The sequence below is a fragment of the Heptranchias perlo genome, chromosome X (assembly GCF_035084215.1).
Source record: "Heptranchias perlo isolate sHepPer1 chromosome X, sHepPer1.hap1, whole genome shotgun sequence".
In the NCBI taxonomy this organism is placed as follows: Eukaryota; Metazoa; Chordata; class Chondrichthyes; order Hexanchiformes; family Hexanchidae; genus Heptranchias; species Heptranchias perlo.
Window position 1 is genome coordinate 11,349,727 of NC_090370.1, and position 24,145 is coordinate 11,373,871.

A 24,145-nucleotide genomic window follows, 5' to 3' on the forward strand; every position below is an offset into this window, starting at 1 on the left:
ACATGGAATCGATGTCAGTTTTTCCAAGTGAAACCCACATAGTGAGTTTTTAAATTGCAGTTGGGCCAACTGGAGAAATGTTGAGTGAAGATGAGGTGGCTTAAAAAAGGGAAAAAATAATCAGAGTAACAGTCAATTCAAGTCACTATCCCACATTTACTGTTAATATTAGGCACTCTGCATACCTTCATCAGGCTCCTCAGAGAGATTCATCCTTTCCCACTCTCCCACACAGCCCAGTGTCATCTTTCAATGGTCTCCCACACAGCCCAGTGCCATCTCTCAATGGTCTCCCACACAGCCCAGTGCCATCTCTCAATGGTCTCCCACACAGCCCACTACTATCTTTCAATGGTCTCCCACACAGCCCAGTGCCGTCTTTCAATGGTCTCCCACACAGCCCAGTGCCATCTCTCAATGGTCTCCCACACAGCCCAGTGCCATCTCTCAATGGTCTCCCACACAGCCCAGTGCCATCTCTCAATGGTCTCCCACACAGCCCAGTGCCATCTCTCAATGGTCTCCCACACAGCCCAGTGCCATCCCTCGCCACTCTCCCACACAGCCCAGTGCCATCTCTCAATGGTCTCCCATTCAGCCCAGTGCCATCTCTCAATGCTCTCCCACACAGCCCAGTACCGTCTCTCAATGGTCTCCCACACAGCCCAGTGCCATCTCTCAATGGTCCCCCATTCAGCCCAGTACCGTCTCTCAATGGTCTCCCACACAGCCCAGTGCCATCTCTCAATGGTCCCCCATTCAGCCCAGTACCGTCTCTCAATGGTCTCCCACACAGCCCAGTACCGTCTCTCAATGGTCTCCCACACAGCCCAGTGCCATCTCTCAATGGTCTCCCATTCAGCCCAGTACCGTCTCTCAATGGTCTCCCACACAGCCCAGTGCCATCTCTCAATGGTCTCCCACACAGCCAGTGCCATCTCTCATTGCTCTCCCACACAGCCAGTGCCATCTCTCATTGCTCTCCCACACAGCCCAGTGCCATCTCTCAATGGTCTCCCATTCAGCCCAGTACCGTCTCTCAATGGTCTCCCACACAGCCCAGTGCCATCTCTCATTGCTCTCCCACACAGCCCAGTGCCATCTCTCAATGGTCTCCCATTCAGCCCAGTGCCATCTCTCAATGGTCTCCCACACAGCCCAGTACCGTCTCTCAATGGTCTCCCACACAGCCCAGTGCCATCTCTCAATGGTCTCCCATTCAGCCCAGTGCCATCTCTCAATGGTCCCCCATTCAGCCCAGTACCGTCTCTCAATGGTCTCCCACACAGCCCAGTGCCATCTCTCAATGGTCCCCCATTCAGCCCAGTACCGTCTCTCAATGGTCTCCCACACAGCCCAGTACCGTCTCTCAATGGTCTCCCACACAGCCCAGTGCCATCTCTCAATGGTCTCCCATTCAGCCCAGTACCGTCTCTCAATGGTCTCCCACACAGCCCAGTGCCATCTCTCAATGGTCTCCCACACAGCCAGTGCCATCTCTCATTGCTCTCCCACACAGCCAGTGCCATCTCTCATTGCTCTCCCACACAGCCCAGTGCCATCTCTCAATGGTCTCCCATTCAGCCCAGTACCGTCTCTCAATGGTCTCCCACACAGCCCAGTGCCATCTCTCATTGCTCTCCCACACAGCCCAGTGCCATCTCTCAATGGTCTCCCATTCAGCCCAGTGCCATCTCTCAATGGTCTCCCACACAGCCCAGTACCGTCTCTCAATGGTCTCCCACACAGCCCAGTGCCATCTCTCAATGGTCTCCCATTCAGCCCAGTGCCATCTCTCAATGGTCTCCCACACAGCCCAGTACCGTCTCTCAATGGTCTCCCACACAGCCCAGTACCGTCTCTCAATTGTCTCCCACACAGCCCAGTGCCATCTCTCAATGGTCTCCCACACAGCCAGTGCCATCCCTCGCCACTCCTCCACACAGCCAGTGCCATCTCTCATTGCTCTCCCACACAGCCCAGTGCCATCTCTCAATGGTCTCCCATTCAGCCCAGTGCCATCTCTCAATGGTCTCCCACACCGCCCAGTACCGTCTCTCAATTGTCTCCCACACAGCCCAGTGCCATCTCTCAATGGTCTCCCACACAGCCAGTGCCATCCCTCGCCACTCCTCCACACAGCCAGTGCCATCTCTCAATGGTCTCCCACACAGCCCAGTGCCATCTCTCAATGGTCTCCCACACAGCCAGTGCCATCCCTCGCCACTCCTCCACACAGCCAGTGCCATCTCTCAATGGTCTCCCACACAGCCAGTGCCATCCCTCGCCACTCCTCCACACAGCCAATTGCCATTTCTCAATGCCCTCCCACATCTCTTACATGGCTCTTAGGAGAGTCAATCCATGGTGTACTTCTGTATCTCGCAGTGGCTCCCCTCTTTGTTGCTTGTAGATTATTATTTTTTTCATTCATGGAGCAAATAGGATCAGCAATGATCATATTGAATGGTGGAGCAGGCTCGAAGGGCCGAATAGCCTACTCCTGCTCCTATTTTCTATGTTTCTAAACAGGTTATTCCACTGTTACCCTATATGAGGCCTCTCTTACGTCAGCTGTGTTCTGGAAGAGTGCGCAATGGTGTCCAAGTTCCTTTTTAAAACTGGAGCAAAAACTTAAAATCATTAAAGAAAGACACTAACCTGCCATTATTAATGAAGCGACACATTCTGCTTTTCCCTGTATGGCCGCCTTCATTAAAGCAGTAAATCCTCTTGTGTCCCTCATTTCAATGTCCATGCCATTATAATAATTCAGGAGGTAGTTTACAATAGTGACATGACCTAGGGCAAGGAGCAAACATTTTGATTGCAGTTATTAAGAAGGACAGAGAACCCAACCCTAATAAACCATATCTAGTATCCTACAAGATGTAAATAGTGGTTCTCAGACCTTATCCCCAACTATAATATCCAACCCAAGCAGGACAACAGGCTAAAACTTAGATTCACAGATGCACTCAGAACAGCATCAAGTTGGGTGCTGGTTCTAGGTACTCTTCATCCTTCAGAGTCCAACAATAATTAAAAAAGAGTTGGTTAGATAAAATAAAACAGAGGTCACTTCCAAAGTCCCCATGTCTGACTTAAGGTCATGGGTTCAAGTCCCACTCCAGGGACTTGAGCACAAAAGTCTAGGCTGACAATCCCAGTGCAGTACTGAGAGAGTGCTGCACTGTTGGAGGTGCCGTCTTTCGGATGAGATGCTAAACCGAGTTTTAGTCTGCCCTCTCAGGTGGACATAAAAGATCCCATTGCACTATTTCAAAGAGCAAGGGAGTTCTCCCCAGTGTCCTGTCCAATATATTTATCCATCAACCAACATCACTAAAAAACAGATTATCTGGTCATTATCACATTGCTGTTTGTGGGATCTTGCTGTGCACAAATTGGCTGCTGTGTTTCCTACATTACAACAGTGACTACACTTCAAAAAGTAATTAATTGGTCGTAAAGCACTTTGGGACGTCCTGAGGTCATGAAAGGCGCTATATAAATGCAAGCTCTTTCTTTCTTGGAGGAATTTCAAGTTATCAATATTGGAAGTTCAACAGATCCTTAAGAGTGTCCTACAGGATTGACACTTCAATCACAGGTATGCAGGGAATTGAGAAAGATGATCCAAGCAAATTGTTCACTGCAGTGAAGGGCTCCAATTCCAGTAGAAGTTAACAAATGAGAAAGTTAAGAGTAAGAAGGGAAGTCAGGTGGAAATATTTCACCCATAGGGTAATAGAGCCATGGAATAAGTTTTCAAGGAAGGACATTGCAACAGATAATATAAATGAGTTCAAAATCAGAGATGTCCCTGGAGAGAAGGGATTGAGTGCTATGACAAGAAGGTAGGTAGACAGGGCTGATCTCTGAAAATGGGATGGCTTGATGACCCTTTCTTATTCCTAACAATTCTTATGTTCTAACCACAGGTTCTGTAAATTGCAGGTGATCACGAGGACGCTGATCTAAAGAATTAAAGAAATACCGGTTCTCAGTGCATTTCAAACGTCCAATTTAAAACTTTAAGATGATTCTTGGATGTTGGCACAGTGTACTGGCACTCCAATTGGTGCCATATACTGGCAGGTGCGTGGGACAGAACTCTCCAATTGTTAGCCATTATTGGGTGAAAGTGCTCGACCAGGGACAGACGGAAGGAGTTCCGATGGACAACTCCCCCCTAGACGCACTCAAGAACCTCTTTTGGGCCAGTTCAAGAGTGGCATTACCAGAGACATGGCAGCAACCATTTTGGCCAGGATATAGCGCACATCATGAGGAGAATCAAAACAAAAGAAAGGGTAGTAAATATAGAAATACTTCAAACCCTCTCCCTTCCAAAACATATTGGAGGTAATTGTTTCAGCTCAATACTGGGTGGGGGGTGGTGGAAATATAAATGCATTTAAAGTGTGTTCTAATTGATTTGAATCCTGGTTATTACTGCTGGAAACCAGGTTAGCCTCATACTCCAATGTAACTAAAGAGACCAACCATCAATAAGGATAATGGTTGGAACTCCAGGTCCATTTATACTGCAACTGAGTACTACCAAGGACCTTTACCCTTGGGCACACACCTGGCAGTATAAACTAGATGGATGTTAACAGTAATGAGTTTGGCAGTCTCATCCTACCCCCATCAATGAATTAATAGTTCAACATCACCAATTGTTGAAAGCTGAGGCAGTAAAGATAGGACAGTCCGATCTGCAGGATGTTTCTTGACATATGCAAAACGGATTTCTTCTCAAAGTTGTCCGAAAGTAAACCAGACACGGTCAACATAAACCTGAAGGCAGGTCACTTGGCTGAGGGTGACCTGCGAGCTCAAGGGAGAAAATAGTGTGAAGAAGCATCGCCAGAAAAATACGGCCTTCATGGGCTTATTTACAAATCTGTGACCATATTTAGTATATGGAAGGAGGGCAACCAAAAATGGGGGGAGGGGGTGGGAAGAGGGGAGAACTTAAATAACTTTATTAGATCAGAATTTACCTAAAGCTGACTATTGACTAATTGGATTGGCACTGTTTTGATGCTTACTATTACACCCTGTTACTTTATAACCATGTTTGAGTTGGATCAAGAGGTTTGATTTGTTCATGAATCTTCTAGCTTTGAGGTTAAGTAGTCTATGTCCATTTAAAGTTTGAATGCATGCGATATTTAAAGTTAAGAGCTACATATTACTCACAAAAAATTAATTTTTTTTATTCGTTCATGGGATGTGGGCATCACTGGCGAGGCCAGCATTTATTGCCCATCCCTAATTGCCCTTGAGAAGGTGGTGGTGAGCCGCCTTCTTGAACCGCTGCAGTTCGTGTGGTAAACTGAGTGGCTTGCTAGGCCATTTCAGAGGGCAATTAAGAATCAACCACATTGCTGTGGGTCTGGAGTCACATATAGGCCAGACCGGGTAAGGACGGCAGGTTTCCTTCCCTAAAGCACATTAGTGAACCAGATGGATTTTTACGACAATCCAGTAGTTTCATGGCCACCATTACTGATACTAGTATTTTAATTCAAGATTTTATTTAATTAATTGAATTTAAATTCCCCAGCTACCAACGTGGGGATTTGAACTCATGACTCTGGATTACTAGTCCAATAACATAACCACCATGCTACTGTACCCATGATACTTTGCTTTAGTTCTCATAGGATTTAGTGATTACCAGTCACAATGGTGTGAACCATGATTTTGCTACGGCCAATTGAGAAAACAGGTTTAATTATGAGGAACAGAAAACCAGCTAGTGTCAAAACACTAATAACATAGGAACAGGAGGAGGCCATTCAGCCTCTCGGGCCTGCTCCGCCATTCAATTAGACAATGGCTGATCTGTACCTCAACTCCATTTACCCACCTTTGCTCCATATCCTTTGATACCCTCACCCAATAAAAATCTATCGATCTCAGTCTTGAAATCTCCAATTGTCCCCCAGCATTGATAGCGAGAGAGAGTTCCAAATTCCCACTACCATTTGTGTGAAAAAGTGCTTCCTGATTTCCCTCCTGAATGGCCTAGCTCTAATTTTAAAATTATGTCCCTTCATTCTTGATTCCCCCACCAGAGGAAATAGTTTCTGTGTATCCACCCTATCGAATTATTTCAATATTTTAAACACCTCAATAGATAACTCTTTAAAAATGCCTTCCATAACTTTTTGCCTCTTTCCTGTAGTGAGGCCTTAACCAGAATGGGCATTAGCCTGCTTTTACAATGAATGCTGTGATGTTTTTGGATAGTGCCTGATGACACGTCTGTGAGATTTTATACATTAAAGGCGCTATGTAAATGCAAGGTATTGTTGATGACACAACACACTAAATTACAAATGTAAAAAAACAAACAATGATTCTGGGTCTTTCATTTCTCAACAATTGCCACATCACAAATAAGATTAGTAACCATATAAAGCTACAAGTGCGATGTAAAATTTGTCCACAAATCTTTCATCATTGTACAGAATCAACTGACCCACTCCCTGCAGGAGAATTCAGAGGTTCTGATGCTCATCGTGGCCCACAAGGGTTTCACCAAACCTGTGGTGAGAGGAAGGTAGGGTCAACGTTCAAGGTTATGACCTATCGCTGACCCTCACTCTACCGATGCTACCTGACCTGCTGAGTGTTTCCAACGTTTTCTGTTTTTAGTTCCGATATCCAGTATTTTGCTTTTGGTTTCACACAAAACCTATTTGTTGAGGTAATTGTGCAACTAATGATGAAACTTGATGCCGAATGTTTCGCCAAAAGTGATTCTGTGATTAAATTAGCAGGTGGCATCTCCATGGTCTCCATCTTCATCTCTCTTGGCATATACTGTAAATTGACTGAGTAATTTGGGGGGTGGTGGGGGGTAGGGGGAAGAGAAGACCAAGGGAAATGAAAAATAATGTTTGATTGGTTTAACCCAAAAGCCAGAAAGCCTAATTATAGTCAAGATCATTTACCTCTGATCAGTTATGTTTTACAGATGATATTCCCAGAGGGCTCTAATGTTTCATAATATATTTTTTCAGCTTTGTCTATTCAATTCAACAGAGGCAAAAGTTAAGGCAAACTTCTCTCTCACTGCTGACCTATAAAATCCCAAGGGCCATTTCTCTGTAAAAGCACCAGTCTTGTTCCCAGTGGAAATGAGCCCACAGTACAAACACTTCCTCACTATGGTCTCGAAACAAATCTCCCTCATCTCCATATCTCCCCCTCCCCTCCTCCCCCACCCACCACCCCCAAACAATCCATTAGATACTTACCAGCCTGAGCTGCCATCATCAGGGCTGTGTTGCCATCCCTGTCCTGGTGGTTGATGTCCAGCCCAAGGCATTTATCCAGCATGTTCACTACACCCACAAACCCACTGTAGCAGCCAATCATGAGTCCATTCTATTCGCAAATAAGAAGCAAGTTCAATATTCCTAGGTATAGTCATCAAAACAGTTCTACAGTGTAACCTCCATTATCCACCTTCCAGATTATCAGTCAAAATAATCACAGGACAAAGCCTTGCACAAGACATTGGCCCTGAATTTGCTGGAGTGGGGCATCTCGCGGTGTGCCCCGTTTGTTAGATTTTTTTCCTCAGCCTTCAGCGCGAACATTTTTTGCGCCGCAAATTGTTGGAAGTGCGAGCTGATAACGGCAAGGTGAGGGCAACGGGGGCATCAGGGACCTTAGTGAAGAACGGGACCAACAGTCTATCTCAAACAATGAGACTTAAGGATTGAGAGAGAAACAGAGGAACGACAGAAAAGGAAATAGGGTGAGTTAGAGTCAAATCAGGTACAGAAAGAGAAATAAAGAGAGGGAAAGAAAGATTGGATTAAGAGAGAGAGAAAAAAGAGACAGAAAGAAAAAAAGTAAAAATTTTAAATTTCAAAAATCTCGAGGAACAATTTACTACCTGTAGGAATGAGATTCCACAGTTTCAATTGTTCCCTTTCTAGGCCGGAGAGGTTGAGTGGCATTGCAGGAACATAAATTTTGTCATTAAAAGGGTCCTTGCGTCATTAAGTACCAGCCATAACTTTCTGCGCCAAGTTTAATTCGTTCTAACAGTGCAGATGCAGCAGTTTCTTGAAAATCACGAGGAGGTTGAGGGCGCGCTCCCGTTTTTGCGAGGCTAACAGCGGAGCGGCACAAATCGTCCAGTAATTTGTGGCGATTCGCAACTCAAGGCGTATCTCTTCCTCCTCCATTGTAAGATTGGTTTGCCAGATCTTGGGACAGCCTGTTACCTACAAGGTAAGTTTTTGAATTATACTTACCTGAATGTGGAGCCGGGAGGAGCAGGAGTCACAGTAAAGGAGGAGGTAGTAGAGAAATTAGATAGGATAAAAATAAATAAAGAGGAGGTATTTAAAAGGCAGCACTGCTCAAAGTAGAAGAGTCTCCTGGTTCAGATGGGATGCATCCTAGGTTACTGAGGGAAGTAAGGGTGGAAATTGCTGAGGCTCTGGCCACAATCTTCCAATCCTCCAGGGGACTGGAGGATTGCAAATGTTACACCCCTGTTCAACGAAGGGATACACTCGGCAACTAGAAGCCAGCCTAACGGCGGTGATGGGGAAACTTTGAGAGACAATAATCCGGGACAAAATTAATTGGCACTTGGAAAAATGGGTAAAGAAATGAAAGCCAGCATGGATTTGTTAAAGGAAATTGTGTTTGACTAAGTTGATTGCGTTCTTTGATGAAGTAACGGAGAGGGTTAATGAGGGTAGTACGATTGATGTATATATGGACTTTCAAAAGGCGTTTGATCAAGTACCACATAATAGACTTGTTAGCACAATTGAAGTCCATGGGATTAAAGGGACAGTGGCAGCATGGATACTAAATTGACTAGGGAACAGAAAGCAGAGAGTAGTGGTGAACGGTTGTTTTTCAGACTGGAGGGAAGTTTACAGTGGTGTTCCCCAGGGGTCGGTATTAGGACCACTGCTCTTTTTGATATATATTAATGACCTGGACTTGGGTATAATTTCAAAGTTTGCAGATGGGACGAAACTCGGAAATGTAGTAAACAATGTGGAGGATAGTAACAGACTTCAGGAGGGCATAGACAGACTGGTGAAATGGGCAGACACATAACAGATTAAATTTAATGCAGAGAAGTGTGAAGTGATACATTTTGGTAGGGAGAATGAGGAGAGGCAATATAAACTAAATGGTACAATTTTAAAGGGGGTGCAGGAACCCTGGGGGTGTATGTACACAAGTCTTTGAAGGTGGCAGGACAAGTTGACAAAGCTGTTAAAAAGGCATACGGGATCCTGAGCTTTATAAACAGAAGCATAGAATACAAATGCAAGGAAGTTATGCTAAACCTTTATAAAACATTGGCTAGGCCTCAGCTGGAGTATTGTGTTCAATTCTGGGCACCACACTTTAGGAAGGATGTCAAGGCCTCCTATCTCCTGACCCCTGGCCCTTCACTGAGGACCGCTGCGTGCTAGCAGCAACCCGATCTTCGTTCACTCTTCGCCGGCTTGATGGGAATGAGGCCCGAGGCCCAATATTGTGGGCGCCTCAGGCTTCACCATTCAGGTGCTGGGATTGATCCAAAAATGGGCGCTCTCAAATTTCTAGGCCATATTCTACTGTTTTGATTATTTAGTTCAACAATCTATTGGCTTTGATGATTGCTGCTCTGCTTTGGTTGGACATGTTTACCATCGAGTCTGCCAGGTCTCCTAGGTCTCTCAGCTTCATCCTCAGCTACTTCAATACCATTCATGGAGTACATGTGTCGTCTATTTTTCCTTCCTACGTACCGTACTTTACACTTGCCTGCATTAAATTCCATCTGCCATTGTTCTTCCCACTTACACATTTTGTTCAATTCATTCTGTAACTTCTGAGATGTCCCTCCCAGTTGAGTATCATCTGAAAATTTAACCACTTTGAATTGAGTTTCTGAATCAAAGTGGTTTATGTCAATTTGAAGCACTGATGGACCCAGCACTGAGCCCTGAGGCCCCCCATTCAGTAATTCCCCCCACTCTGACATAACTCACCTAAAGAGTACTCATTGTTTTCTACCTTCAGCCAGTTTCTTCTCCATTCCCAGGGTTTACCCTGAATCCCCACAGCTTTGAGTTTAATTAATAGCCTTTCATGTGGAACTTTATCAAAAACCTTTTGGAAGTCGAGGTACATCACGTCATATGGCTTCCCACAGTCCACTTGCTCTGTAACCTTCTCCAGCCCTACAACCCTCTGAGATCTCTGCGCTCCTCCAATTCTGGCCTCTTGCGCATCCCTGATTTTAATTGCTCCACCATTGGCGGCCGTGCGTTCAGCTGCCTAGGCCCTAAGCTCTGGAATTCCCTCCCTAAACCTCTCCGCCTCTCTACCTCACTCTCCTCCTTTAAGATGCTCCTTAAAACCTACCTCTTTGACCAAGCTTTTGTTCACCTGTCCTAATATCTCCATATGTGGCTCGGTGTCAAATTTTGTTTGATAATCGCTCCTGTGAAGCGCCTTGGGACGTTTTACTACATTAAAGGCACTATATAAATGCAAGTTGTTGTTGTCACTTTATCAAGGGGGGCTAAGAGAAAATTAGAGGCAAAAAATAAAATAGAGGGGAAAGAGAGAAGAAAAATATAAATATCCATTTTCCTTACCCTTCCGTTGATGTCCACTTCACTAACTTCCTCCTTGGTCACACCAGCTGCCAACATTTCCCGGAGAGCGTTGACATTGTTCTGGGAGCAGGCCTTGTACACCATCGGCACTCCAGATGGATCCCAACCTCCTTTTCGCTCATATTCAGGGAAGAGGGAGCCTTCTGATGAAATGCTGGAGGTCTTCGAGATCTCTGAATCACCTGTGTTGTCCTCATCGGGATCCATCTTATCGGGACCCTCCAGCCCAGCGTCAGGACAACAGACTGCACCTGAAATCAAGTCAGGGTCTTTTTCTCCCCTTTGACTCAAAGAAACCCTCCTCTCAGTCATTATAGGAGTAGTCACGCTCTGGCCTCAGGTCCTTTCTGGTCTTTACAGAGAGCACATGTATTGGAAAAGAAACAGGGAACAATGTGACTGTGGTTAAAAGTACGTTGGTGAGTGCATGTCTGTGTGTTTAATGGTTCCTGGACATGCTTACTGACCACATAATGTCGCCCATCTTCATGCAGTTGAATCTATCAGTATTGAAACTAAATGGAATTAAGCAGCAGGACACGTTACAGGAGTGGAATTTTTTTTTAAAGTATTTGCCAAATACATATGCAAAACCAACCCTGTCGAGCCTCCCGCCTCCTGATTTGATATTGGTTCAGCCTGTCCTGTTCCATGCAAGTGAGGTTACAAGAAATTTGTCTGTAAATGCACGTGTTGTAGTATTAAAGTCATATAGACCAGCAAATGCCAGGTTCAATCTTTAGTAGTTGCCCAGTTAGCTGGTTTCAACTGGGGCAGCAGTAGGAGATGCCACCTCCTTGCACTCCAATGTCAAAGAATCCCATTACCTTCTAAGCCCATGTGCTAACCATGCTCTTCCAACAGTGTGCTCTCAGTGTGAGGGCAATGCCACAAGTCAGTAGAGTTCACGTTTAGTTATGGACTAATAAAAATAAAACATATATACACACCGTTTGTTACTGCTACAGAAAAGGGTTGGCACTGCTCAGCGCTGATCAAAACAACAGTTTGACTTAAGCTAAACGTGGGTTTCTGCAGCAGCCCCAGGACTTAGTCTCACATCATTTGAGTTTCACGCCCACTGTAGTACCGCTGACCAGTGGAAACAAAACTAGAGTTCCCATGGGCTATCTTTCACTTTCTATTATTAGCACAGAGCCCCCAGGCTCCTTACAAAGATTCCAAACTCAAGCAACATCCTGAACAAAGTCTTGCAGATGTGTTCAAAGTGTTTATGCGCAGAGCTGTGCTTTGCCTTGACCGTGACGTGGGACAATTGTTGCTGCCAGCTCACTCCACTCGTTGGCAGGTACCTGTGCCCTCTACCTGCATTATGGTGGTAGCATTAACCAACCTAATAAGTGGCATAGTCAGTTTCATTTCCTCTAGTAGTGCACTGCTCACCACGGTCATGAAAAATGTCTGCCTGTCATTTTAATGCACATCATTATCCTGAATTTTTCACAAAAGACACGCAATGTATTATGAGGGATATAAATTTGGAGACAGCAATTTGCAGCAGTGGAAGCTGGATTTGTCTGCAAACCCTAACAAAAGACCAGGATACCAACAGGGACAATGTATTACACTGTTACCCTAAGCTCTGGAATTCCCTCCCTAAACCTCTCCGCCTCTCTACCTCTCTCTCCTCCTTTAAGACGCTCCTTAAAACCTACCTCTTTGACCAAGCTTTTGCTCACCTGTCCTAATATGTGGCTCGGTGTCAAATTTTGTTTGATAATCGCTCCTGTGAAGCGCCTTGGGACGTTTTACTACATTAAAGGCGCTATATAAATGCAAGTTGTTGTTGTTGGGGAGAGGCTTTATGAGGACAGCTGCTTGATTTCGCTAGTTTAACCTATTTGATCTCCTCCTTCCAAAATACCACCGACTGCAGCCTTATTGCCTACCTGAACAGGCAAGACAGGACCTTGGTTTAACATCTCACCTGACAGTGCTGTCCTCCCTCAGTGCTGCACAAGTGTCAGCCTAGATTTAGTGCTTAAGTCTCTGGAGTACGGCTTGAACCCACGACCTTCTGGCTGAGGAAAGAGTGCTACCCACTAAGCCAAGGCACTGACACTGACTTTGATCATAAGTGGGCTACAAGGTACCGCACTGGACGATGTTATTGAGGTGCAGTGATGGCACTGCAGCAGTTTGTATGTAGCATTTAATAAAGTGGCTGAGATTCAAGTCTTCAGCTCATCTCATTTCAGTCTCTTCCCCTCCAGCTGAGCTGGACCTCATACCCAGTTGTCCTGCTTCATCTCCATATGTACCAGAGAGCCACAACTTGGCATGCTTGAAAACAAGCACATGTGGACTTGAAAGTTTGCGGAGTTAGGGAGGGGGCGGGGGAGAGGGATTATGGGAGCAAACAAATGAAATTTGAGCGATCCCTGAAAAATCTGGGATGAAGTGAACGCACGGCTTCCTGTGGAATTCTGCTAGGGTTGCCAACCCTCCAGGATTGACCTGGAGTCTCCAGGAATTAAAGACTAATCTCCTGGACGCTGCTGTGAGCAAAACCCGGGAGAAAAATCATTGGGCATCAAAACAAATTGTGTGCTTTTTCATTTTCTTTGAAGACTTTCGTTTATTAGTTATAAAAATGTTGGATGTAGGATAAAAGGCTGTTCGAACAGGCGGGACGGTCGGAGGTGAGAGGTCATGAGAGGAAACCTCCAGGAATACATCCAACCAGAGTTGGCAACCCTAAATTCTGCAGAGTTCACATATTGGGCTTAAATTCAGTTTTGCTGTTCAGTCGCATTGGAGCCGATTTTCGGATGGCCGAGCGGGTGCGTTCGGGGCAGGGGGGGCTCCTAAAATGGGGGAATCCTGGAGCGGGTCCGGAACCCGGCTCCAACCCGCCCACTTCCGGATTCCCCAGTGACGCGTTCGGGTGCGCGCGCAGCTCCCGCATGCAGGACTCTCACTGGCAATTTAAGCCGGCGGGATGACAATTTAAATACTTCCTTACCTAGTTGAGGTACTTGACAGACCTCATTGACAGGAGATTTTGGCAGGGGTGCAATTTTCATGGATCCTCAGTGTGTTTCCCGTGCTGTGGGAAACACTTCCTGTTGGAGCAGACATGTTTCAGCCAGCAGGAGATGCAAAGGATTATTTGACAGGTGGGGGGAAAACCTCATTTATTGCAGCAGGGCACTCTGTCACTTCAGACAAAGATTTGGCTGCAACACCTTTGTCTTTCCACTCAAAATTATTAATTTATACCCTAAACTCTGCAGTGCAAACACATTTACCTGCTTTGCGGACCCCCTCAAACTCACACCGTCAGGATGGGGGGGCGCCATAGCTGCATTCATCACTTCATCCGAGGACGAGCAGCATCACCAGCCTCGCCAGGCACGCCGTCCACCTCCGCCACGTGGAGCTCCACAACACAGTGCTGCGCCACAGGCACCTGCACAAAATAGTCGTGCAACTACACATACACCCACTGTAGGGTAACCCAATGGGTGGCATCAAGTGAGGGTGTTCATGGAGAACCTCATGAAAGGGACTTATTGCACAAGCCAGTCAAGAATGACCAAGACGTGGCAGTAGTGGTGACAATATAATATTTAATGTAAGTTGAACCAAAATCAAATATAAATAAAAAACATGACAAACCGTCAAGCACCCTTGTGCATCCCCTTTGTGCTCACAAAACCTTTGCCTTACGCTTCCTACTACTCATACGTGATGCATCCCCGGTGGCTGCAGCAGAGGTAGTGGCAGGTTGGGTGAGGGTGACCGTGAAAGAGATGCATCAGAGGGTGAGTATGAGATAGAGCCATGAGATTGTATGAGGATTGGGTTGAGTGGTAGTGGTGGGATGAGTACTGGGGAGGTGAGTAAGTGCAGGTAAGTTGAGGATGAGGTTTGAGTGGGTGTGAGGAGTGATGTGATAGAGTAGTGTTGGCAGTGCAGAAGGAGATGTGGGGTGGGGGCGGTGATGTGGAAGACAGAGTGTAGGAGAATGAGTAAGTGTGCTCACTTTGGCTGACCTACTTAGGTCATTGCAGCGCCTCCTGCACTGTATCCAGGTGCGCGATATGTTGGTGGTGCAGGTGACCTCCTCTGCCACCTCGAGCCAGGCCTTCTTGGTGGCAGAGGCAGGCCACTTCCTCCTGTCCGCCGGGGGGAAGATCTCTGTCCTCCCCCTCCTCCTCACCCCCTCCAGTAAGACCTGGAGTGAGGCATCGTTAAACCTGGGAGCAGCCTTTCCCCTGGGCTGCTCCATACTGTAATTTTGTCTGTTTGCTGCAGGAGCAGCATTGGAAGACTGTCCCTTTAAATAGAGCTCCTCCAGCTGACAGCCTGTGATGCGGGTGCGCAGTCCACCCACCATACAGGTTTCCAACCCGGAAGCCAAGGTAAGTGGCTTCAATTTACCCGCGATCGCGTGGGGAACCCACCGATTTTACTGGGCGGGTTACCCACACGCCCAGTCGCCCCAACCCCCCTGCTGCCAACCCGCCTCCCTGGTAATATCGGGGCCATTTTCTTTTTACAATGGACGGGAAAAAAAGGTTCATTTTCTTCCTCTTTCATTGCACTCTGTTGCTCACCATGTTCACCACCATCACAGACTCTGACCAACGTGGCCCAGGGCCTTTGCTGACCTCTCTTTGCCCCCTGCCCAGGAGATTGAAACCCGTCCCAGGGGATGACTTCAACTTTCCTCCTCTCCCTGCGAGGAAGCAACTGGCTGTTCGAAGGTGTGCGTTCAGCGTTCAAAATGTCCCTTCAGCTGTCTAGGACCTGAGCTCTGGAATTCCCTCCCTAAACCTCTCCGCCTCTCGCTCCTCCTTTAAGACGCTCCTTAAAACCTACCTCTTTGACCAAGCTTTTGGTCACCTGTCCTAATATCTCCTTATGTGGCTCGGTGTCAATTCTTGTCTGATTACGCTTCTGTGAAGCGCCTTGGGACATTTTATTACGTTAAAGGCGCCATATAAATACAAGTTGTTGTCGTCAAAGCAACAATACCCCTTTAACTAGTCCTTCTCCCAGGACTTACATTTACTCTGTTATTAATTTTTCATTATTAACCCTTTGTCAATACAGTACTGTTATAAAATTATTCATTTATTTTGCACATACACACATACACATTTGGCAAACTAACAGCGAGTTGTTAATCGCCTTCCTCCACCTCCATCTCCAAACTTATCCTATTCCTCCCCAGAAGGCCCTGACTCGAGCAGGGATATAATTCCTCAAATTCTAGTGCCCTCCAATACCTCACCAAAGTAGCCATTTCACATGTGTGAGCCGGCTATTCGACCGAGGTGGGGGGGGGGGGGAAGGTGGAGGGTCACAACTGAGTCCAATCCTGCCCTCAGCCCACTTCCACACACAGTGCAATATTCAGCAGCGTTCACTGGGGAGCGATCAGAAGCAGGAACCCTGGCTTCCTAGTCCAGGAGCACTGAAGCCCTATTTGAATGCCAGGATGTACATTCAGGGCTACATTCAGTGATGCCATGCTCCCAGCAGGGCAGTCACACGCCAAGGGAGCGTGGGTCAGAGGTACAACCTCAGAGTCCTGAATCTCCGACTCGCACTCTCATTGGATCGCTGAATTTGCCCTGTAAAATGAACAGTAGGTCCATAGATGATGCACTAAGTCTTTGCAGTGTACTGGTTACTATTATGTCCAGATTTTGTTGCCATGCCACAAGAAAGAGATATATAATCATCAGAGAGAAGACAGAAAAAAGCACCAAGTCTGATCCCACTGTAAGGAGGATGAGCTTTGAGAGAAGATTAGAGGGGTTAGAAATTGGTCCAAGTTGCGACCGTTTTCCGGGTGGAAAATGGGAGCTAAAAACAGCCATTTTCAGGGCGCAATATCTCGTGCCTGATCAGCGCCTGCATTCCAGGCGCCGCCATATTGGTGCAGGCATTCCGGGCGGCCGCCTAAAACAGGCATTAGGCCCCTTGCATATGTCAATGAGCGGCCTAACACCTATTTTGGACCCCCCCTTTGCCAAAACTGGTTGCTGATAAGCGGAGGAGGTGCTGGGCCTGATCTGCTTAGGATTCTTCAGTGGCCTATGCGGACACCAACATAATGGAAGTTTCTTTAAACAAAAAAAAAAAATCAGAAATCGTTTCTGTGGAGCAAGTGGGAGAGGAATCCTCCCCCGCCTCCATAGCACTCGCAATCGCACCACCACCACCCACCCCCAACCCATTGCTGCTCCCCACCACTCCTGGGACTTACCGTCGGCTGTCGGCAAGGTAATTAATTTCTTCAACTGACGCGCCTCCTCAGGCAGCTCGCCTAGATGATTGAAATGAGGCCTGAGGCCCATTGTTGGGCTAGCCTCGGGCCTCCTGGTTCGGGTGCGCGCTGTTGGCGTGCTGTTAGTTATGGACATGAAAAAGGATCACAGCCAATTTCCACCCTGCGAAGTTGAAGGTTTATAGTCCAGTGAAGTGAAGGTTAAAAGGTAAAAAGCTAGAAAATATATATAAAGTGATATAGATAAGGTAATGCCAGATTCGTACATGAAGTAAGACAGGAAATAGGACCACAAATTAAAATTAAATTTAGAACAGATATCAGTATAAACTTCCTTATATAAGGAGTGCTTTGGAATTATGAGGGTAACAGAGACAAAAGCATCGGGTTGGTCAAAATACGGGAGTTCATGTACCAGAGGGCGAGAATCGATGGGCTGAATGGCTTTTTCTTATGTCTGTTGCCCCAGCTCAGATCAGCTAGCTCAGTACAGACCAACGGTCAGACCTGGGACCTTGCTGGGTCGGTTCCACATTATGGGCAGTGCATCTACCCACTGGAGAAGCCTGGCCAATTCTCCCGTCAATAGTATCACACATTAATGACATAAGGTATAATGAGAGCTGCAAATGTGCAAGGTTCACAGCCAAATATAATAATATATTAAAAAAATAAGGAAGTCAAGGCCAGAGCCTGAACTCAAGGTTTAAATGACTCACTCCTGGTATCCATTATTCATAGTGTCAGCTGACTCAGTTGGTAGCACTCTTGCCTCTAAGTCAGAAGGTCATGGGTTCAAGTTCTACTCCAGAGACTTGAGCACAAGATCTTGGCTGACAGTGCAGTACTGCTGTCTTTTGGATGAGACCTCAAACCAAGGCCCCATGGCACTCTTTCGAAGAACAGGGGAGTTCTGCCCAGTGTCCTGGCCAATATTTATCCCTCCATCATCACTAAAACAGATTATCTGGACATTATCACATTGCTATTTGTGGGATCTTGCTGTGCACAAATTGGCTGCTGTGTTTCCTGCATTACAACAGTAACTACACTTCAGAAAAGTGCTGTAAAGCACTTTGGGATGTCCTGAGGTTGCGAAAGGTGCTATATAAATGCAAGTTCTTTCTAATGGCGAAACTTGCCTCAAACATTTCGAGGCTTGTTACAATCAGCAAATTACCTGCCAGCTCACTGCGAGAAAAAAACCCAACCTGCCAATGGTGTGACTGCTGCAAGTTTAGTTCTGAACAATGTATTGGTCAGTCCAACATAACTGGATCGCTGGACACTTATCTTGATTATATTGCAATTTCTTTTCTTGCCCCTTTCCCGGCAGCGCTGCATCTCTGCTTCACTTAGAACGACAGGTGGACGATGTGCTCACCTCTCGTGTTTTTCTTTCTCAAATTGGAAGGAGCCCTGCTTCTCCACTTGCCCCTATCCCGCAGCCCGCAATTTTTGCACAAGTGAGAATTGCCTTTTCCTCCCCAGCGAGAGGCTCTGCTCTCCTCGCAGACAGATACTATTTCGGTTCTCGGCATCGTAGTTCCTGTTTTTATCAAAATAAACTTCCTGACAAATGCAAGTTAAAAAGGCTTTCGAAGTCAAGCTAAAGTTCTCGGAAAGAAACAGCAGGATCATGCTCATTCTAAAATAATAATAAGTAGAATGCAGACAGATATTTCAAAAAAGGTCATTGTTACTGCCAGCCATTTATTATTGCTCATTATTGCATAGGGCATAGTCTCAGAATAAGGGGTCACCCGTTTAAGATGGAAATGAGGAGGAATTTCTTCTCCCAGAGGGTCGTGAATCTTTGGAATTCTTCACCCCAAAAAGCTGTGGAGGCTGAGTCATTGAATACATTCAAGGCTGAGTTAGACAAATTTTTGATCAGCAAGGGAGTCAAAGGATATGGGGGAAAAGGCAGGAAAGTGGAGTTGAGGTAAAAATCAGATCAGCCATGATCTCATTGAATGGCAGAGCAGGCTCGAGGGGCCGAATGGCCTACTCCTGCTCCTATCTCTTATGGTCTTATTAATGCCACAGCAGCTGAGATTCTGTTATAGAAAAAGTAAAAAATTACATTTTTAAGGACATTAAAAAGGATGTCAAGCCCTGGAGAGGGTGCAGAGGAGATTTACTAGAATGGTACCAGGGATGAGGGACTTCAGTTATGTGGAGAGACTGGAGAATCTGGGATTGTTCTCCTTAGAGCAGAGAAGGTTAAGGGGAGATTTAATGGAGGTGTTCAAAATTATGAAGGGTTTTGATAGAGTAAATAAGGAGAAACTATTTCCAGTGGCAGGTGGGTTGATAAACAGAGGACACAGATTTAAGGTAATTGGGAAAAGAGCCAGAGGGGAGATGAGGAAACGTTTTTTATGTAGCGAGTTGTTCTGATCTGGAATACACTGCCTGAAAGGGCGGTGGAAGCAGATTCAATAGTAACTTTCAAAAGGGAATTGGATAAATACTTGAAGGGGAGAAAATTGCAGGGCAATGGGGAAAGAGCAGGGGAGTGGGACTAATTGGATAGCTCTTTCAAAGAGCCGGCACAGGCATGATGGGCCAAATGCCCTCCTTCTGTGTTGTAAGATTCTATGATTCTATGTTGTCACCTTCCAAATCTGTGCTCAACTTTCCTGCAACTCCATGTTTGAACTTATCCAATCAGGTTTCCGCCCCTGTCACTGTACTGAAACGACCCTTATCAAAGTCACAAATGACATTCTATGTGAGTGTGACTGTGGTAAACTATCCCTCCTCATCCTTCTCCACCTGTCTGCAGCCTTTGACATGGTTGACCAAACCATCCTCCTCCAACGCCTCTCTTCCATCGTCCAGTTGGGTGGGACTGCGTTCACCTGGTTCCATTCTTATCTATCCAGTCATAGCCAGAGAATCACCTGCAATGGCTTCTTTTCCCGCTCCCGCACCGTTAACTCGAGAGTCCCCCAAAGACCTATCCTTGGCCCTCTCCTATTTCTCATCTACATGCTGCCTCTCGGCGACATCATCTGAAAACACGACGTCCGGTTCCACATGTACACTGGCGACACCCAGCTCTCTCTCACCACCACCTCTCTTAACCCCTCTTCTGCCTCTGATTTGTCACACTGCTTGTCCGACATCCAGTGCTAGATGAGCAGAAATTTCCTCCAATTTAACATTAGGGAAGATCAAAGCCATTGTCAAACTCCGTTCCCTGGTTTCTGATCCCTCTCCCTGGCCACTGTTTCAAGCTGAACCAGACTCTTCGCAACCTCAGCGTCCTATTTGATCTTGAGCTGAACTTCCGACCTCATATCCACTCCATCACAAAGACCGCTGACTTCCATCTCCATAACATCGCCCATTTCTGCCCCTGCCTCAGCCCATCTGCTGCTGAAACCCTCATCCATGCCTTTGTTACCTCTAGACTGCACTATTCCAATGCTATCCTGGCTGGCCTCCCATCTTCCACCCTCCACCCTCCACCCTCCATAAACTTATCCTCATCCAAAACTCTGCTGCCCGTATCCTAACTCGCACCAAGTCCCGTTCACCCATCACCCCTGTGCTCGTTGGCCTACAGTGGCTCCCGGTCCAGCAACACCTCAATTTTAAAATTCTCATCCGTGTGTTCAAATCCCTCCATGGCCTCACCCCTCCCTATCTCTGTAATCTCCTTCAGCCCTACAACCCTCCGAGATCTCTGCACTCCTCCAACTCTGGCCTCTTGCACACATCCCCCACTTTCTTCGCCCCACCATTGGCGGCCTTGCCTTCAGCCATCTAGGCCCTAAGCTCTGGAATTCCCTTCCTCAATCTCTCTGCCTCTCTTTACTTCTTTAAGACGATCCTTAAAACCTACCTCTTTGACTAAGTTTTAGTCATCTATCTTAATACCTCCTCCTTTGGCTCAGTGTCAATTTTTGTCTGATTATGCTCCTGTTAAGTGCTTTGGGACGTTTTACTACATTAAGGTGCTATATAAATGCAAGTCGTTGTATTTTGCCTTGCAGGATCTTTCCTCAGGACATTAAATGGAGTTGGGTAGTGTCCATGATAGGGTGGATTGCACATGATCGGTGAAGCAATGGGCTTCATGGGGCTAATCGACGTTCCTCTTTCCATGCTTATGTTCTTATGAAAGCTTTTTCTTTCACTCTCTGCTGTAGGTGGCCTATAGGAAAAGTGCGGCAGTATCAGTCCAATTTTAGTGGGGGATGAGTCCACAGCACAAATTGCCAACAATTTAGTACAAATAAGCACTCTGCGTAGCAGGCACAGGAAATAAAAAATGTTTACCATGGCTAAGGATTTACCCTGAGCTAAGGGTTAAGGTGCATTATGAAAACAGAGTGAAGTGAGCTTTGCCCTGCATTTATCCCATCCTGGACCTGACCTCGGAGTATTTGGTGGAAATACTGCGCGCAAAAACAATTCTATTTTCCAGCACGGATGAGCAGGAGAAAAAGCCAAATAAAAACATTATCACGGACATAGCCTTACCGGAGTGCTCACAAAATGTTCTCACACACGATGATTGAAATGGATTTTACAGGACATAATGTTCAAGGAACATTGCTGTTAGATTGGCAGAGGTCATGTTCTGTCTAAAAATACTCACCGGAAGCTCTGAAAGGTACAGTCAGATCACACTAGGCTGAACAAAATGCCAACATAAACATGTGGATTAGGCATCTGTGGGGCACATCAGTTGGAGCAAGTGATATTGGTTTATTTCCTAAGGCTAGGAAAGTGAGTGTACAGACCCCTTTCATGGAAGCCTGTACAAGGCTCCTGCCTCCTCAACACCACAGCAGACCCTCACAGACAGAGGGCTAGAGAAGATAGGAGTGCTTCACCATCAGCTCTAGATACCAGAACAGCAACCAGGCCCTCCCTGACAACACCACCATCTTTCCTCTCTCTTCTCCAAGCTCCACTCCCCCTCCTCATTGTCGCCAACAAAAGCCCTGATCCTGAGCATTACACGACTACCCCGATATGGACAACAATGCCATCAGACTCATTGGCCCAGACCTTGCTGGACTGGGGCATCTCGCGGCGTGCCCGGTTTGTTAGACTTTTTCCTGCGCCCTCCAACTCAAAAATATTTTGCGCTGTAACTTGCTGGGAGTGCGAGATGATAACGGCGAGGGCAACAGGGCATCTGGGACCTTAGTGAACGATGGGACCAACAGTCTATCTCCTCAATCAATGAGATTTAAGGATTGAGAAATAAACAGAGGAACAACGGAGAAGGAGGGTGAATTAGAGAGGGTGAATTCAATGTCAAATCAGATACAGAAAGAGAAATAAAGAGCGGGAAAGATTGGATTAAGAGAGAGAAAAAAAGAGACAAATTTGACATTTTTGAAATCTCCAATAACTCACTACCTGAAGGAATGAGACTCCCCACCGATATCCCCACCATCACGGAAGCCAGTCTTCGGCCAATTCGATTCATTCCACGTGATATCAAGAAACGGCTGAGTGCACTGGATACAGCAAAGGCTATGGGCCCCGACAACATCCCAGCTGTAGTGCTGAAGACTTGTGCTCCAGAACTAGCTGCGCCTCTAGCCAAGCTGTTTCAGTACAGCTACAACACTGGCATCTACCCAACAATGTGGAAAATTGCCCAGGTATGTCCTGTCCACAAAAAGCAGGACAAATCCAATCCGGCCAATTACCGCCCCATCAGTCTACTCTCAATCATCAGCAAAGTGATGGAAGGTGTTGTCGACAGTGCTATCAAGCGGCACTTACTCACCAATAACCTGCTCACCGATGCTCAGTTTGGGTTCCGCCAGGACCACTCGGCTCCAGACCTCATTACAGCCTTGGTCCAAACATGGACAAAAGAGCTGAATTCCAGAGGTGAGGTGAGAGTGACTGCCCTTGACATCAAGGCAGCATTTGACCGAGTGTGGCACCAAGGAGCCCTAGTAAAATTGAAGTCAATGGGAATCAGGGGGAAAACTCTCCAGTGGCTGGAGTCATACCTAGCACAAAGGAAGATGGTAATGGTTGTTGGAGGCCAATCATCTCAGCCCCAGGGCATTGCTGCAGGAGTTCCTCAGGGCAGTGTCCTAGGCCCAACCATCTTCAGCTGCTTCATCAATGACCTTCCCTCCATCATAAGGTCAGAAATGGGGATGTTCGCTGATGACTGCACAGTGTTCAGTTCCATTCGCAACCCCTCAGATAATGAAGCAGTCCGAGCCCGCATGCAGCAAGACCTGGACAACATCCAGGCTTGGGCTCATAAGTGGCAAGTAACATTCGCGCCAGATAAGTGCCAGGCAATGACCATCTCCAACAAGAGAGAGTCTAACCACCTCCCCTTGACATTCAACGGCATTACCATCGCCGAATCCCCCACCATCAACATCCTGGGGGTCACCATTGACCAGAAACTGAACTGGACCAGCCATATAAATACTGTGGCTACGAGAGCAGGTCAGAGGCTGGGTATTCTGCGGCGAGTGACTCACCTCCTGACTCCCCAAAGCCTTTCCACCATCTACAAGGCACAAGTCAGGAGTGTGATGGAATACTCTCCACTTGCCTGGATGAGTGCAGCTCCAACAACACTCAAGAAGCTCGACACCATCCAAGATAAAGCAGCCCGCTTGATTGGCACCCCATCCACCACCCTAAACATTCACTCCCTTCACCACCGGCGCACTGTGGCTGCAGTGTGCACCATCCACAGGATGCACTGCAGCAACTCGCCAAGGCTTCTTCGACAGCACCTCCCAAACCCGCGACCTCTACCACCTAGAAGGACAAGAGCAGCAGGCGCATGGGAACAACACCACCTGCACGTTCCCCTCCAAGTCACACACCATCCCGACTTGGAAATATATCGCCGTTCCTTCATCGTCGCTGGGTCAAAATCCTGGAACTCCCTTCCGAACAGCACTGTGGGAGAACCGTCACCACACGGACTGCAGCGGTTCAAGAAGGCGGCTCACCACCACCTTCTCGAGGGCAATTAGGGATGGGCAATAAATGCTGGCCTCGTCAGCGACGCCCACATCCCATGAACGAATAAAAAAAAAAAAAAAAAAATTGTTCACTTTCTGGGCAAGAGAGGATGATTAGTAGTCATTAACAATTATCATGTCGTTAAAAGGGTACTTACACTGTTGATTACTAGACTTAACTTTCTGCTCCACAGCAGACCCTCACAGACAGAGGGCCAGAG

At 46.7% G+C, this 24,145-nt stretch overlaps 1 protein-coding gene across 1 annotated transcript in view; it reads right to left on the reverse strand.

Moving 5' to 3' along the window:
• The window catches only part of LOC137307271 (photoreceptor ankyrin repeat protein-like), a 46,262-nt gene that overhangs the window by 9,721 nt on the left and 12,396 nt on the right, over positions 1-24,145 (reverse strand). The window contains exons 2-4 of the mRNA XM_067976712.1: positions 10,656-11,028; positions 7,281-7,410; positions 2,662-2,802 (exon numbers count right to left, since the gene is read on the reverse strand). Coding sequence (XP_067832813.1) covers positions 2,662-2,802; positions 7,281-7,410; positions 10,656-10,988 — 604 coding nt within the window. The 5' untranslated portion in view covers positions 10,989-11,028. The remainder of the gene's footprint in view (positions 1-2,661; positions 2,803-7,280; positions 7,411-10,655; positions 11,029-24,145) is intronic.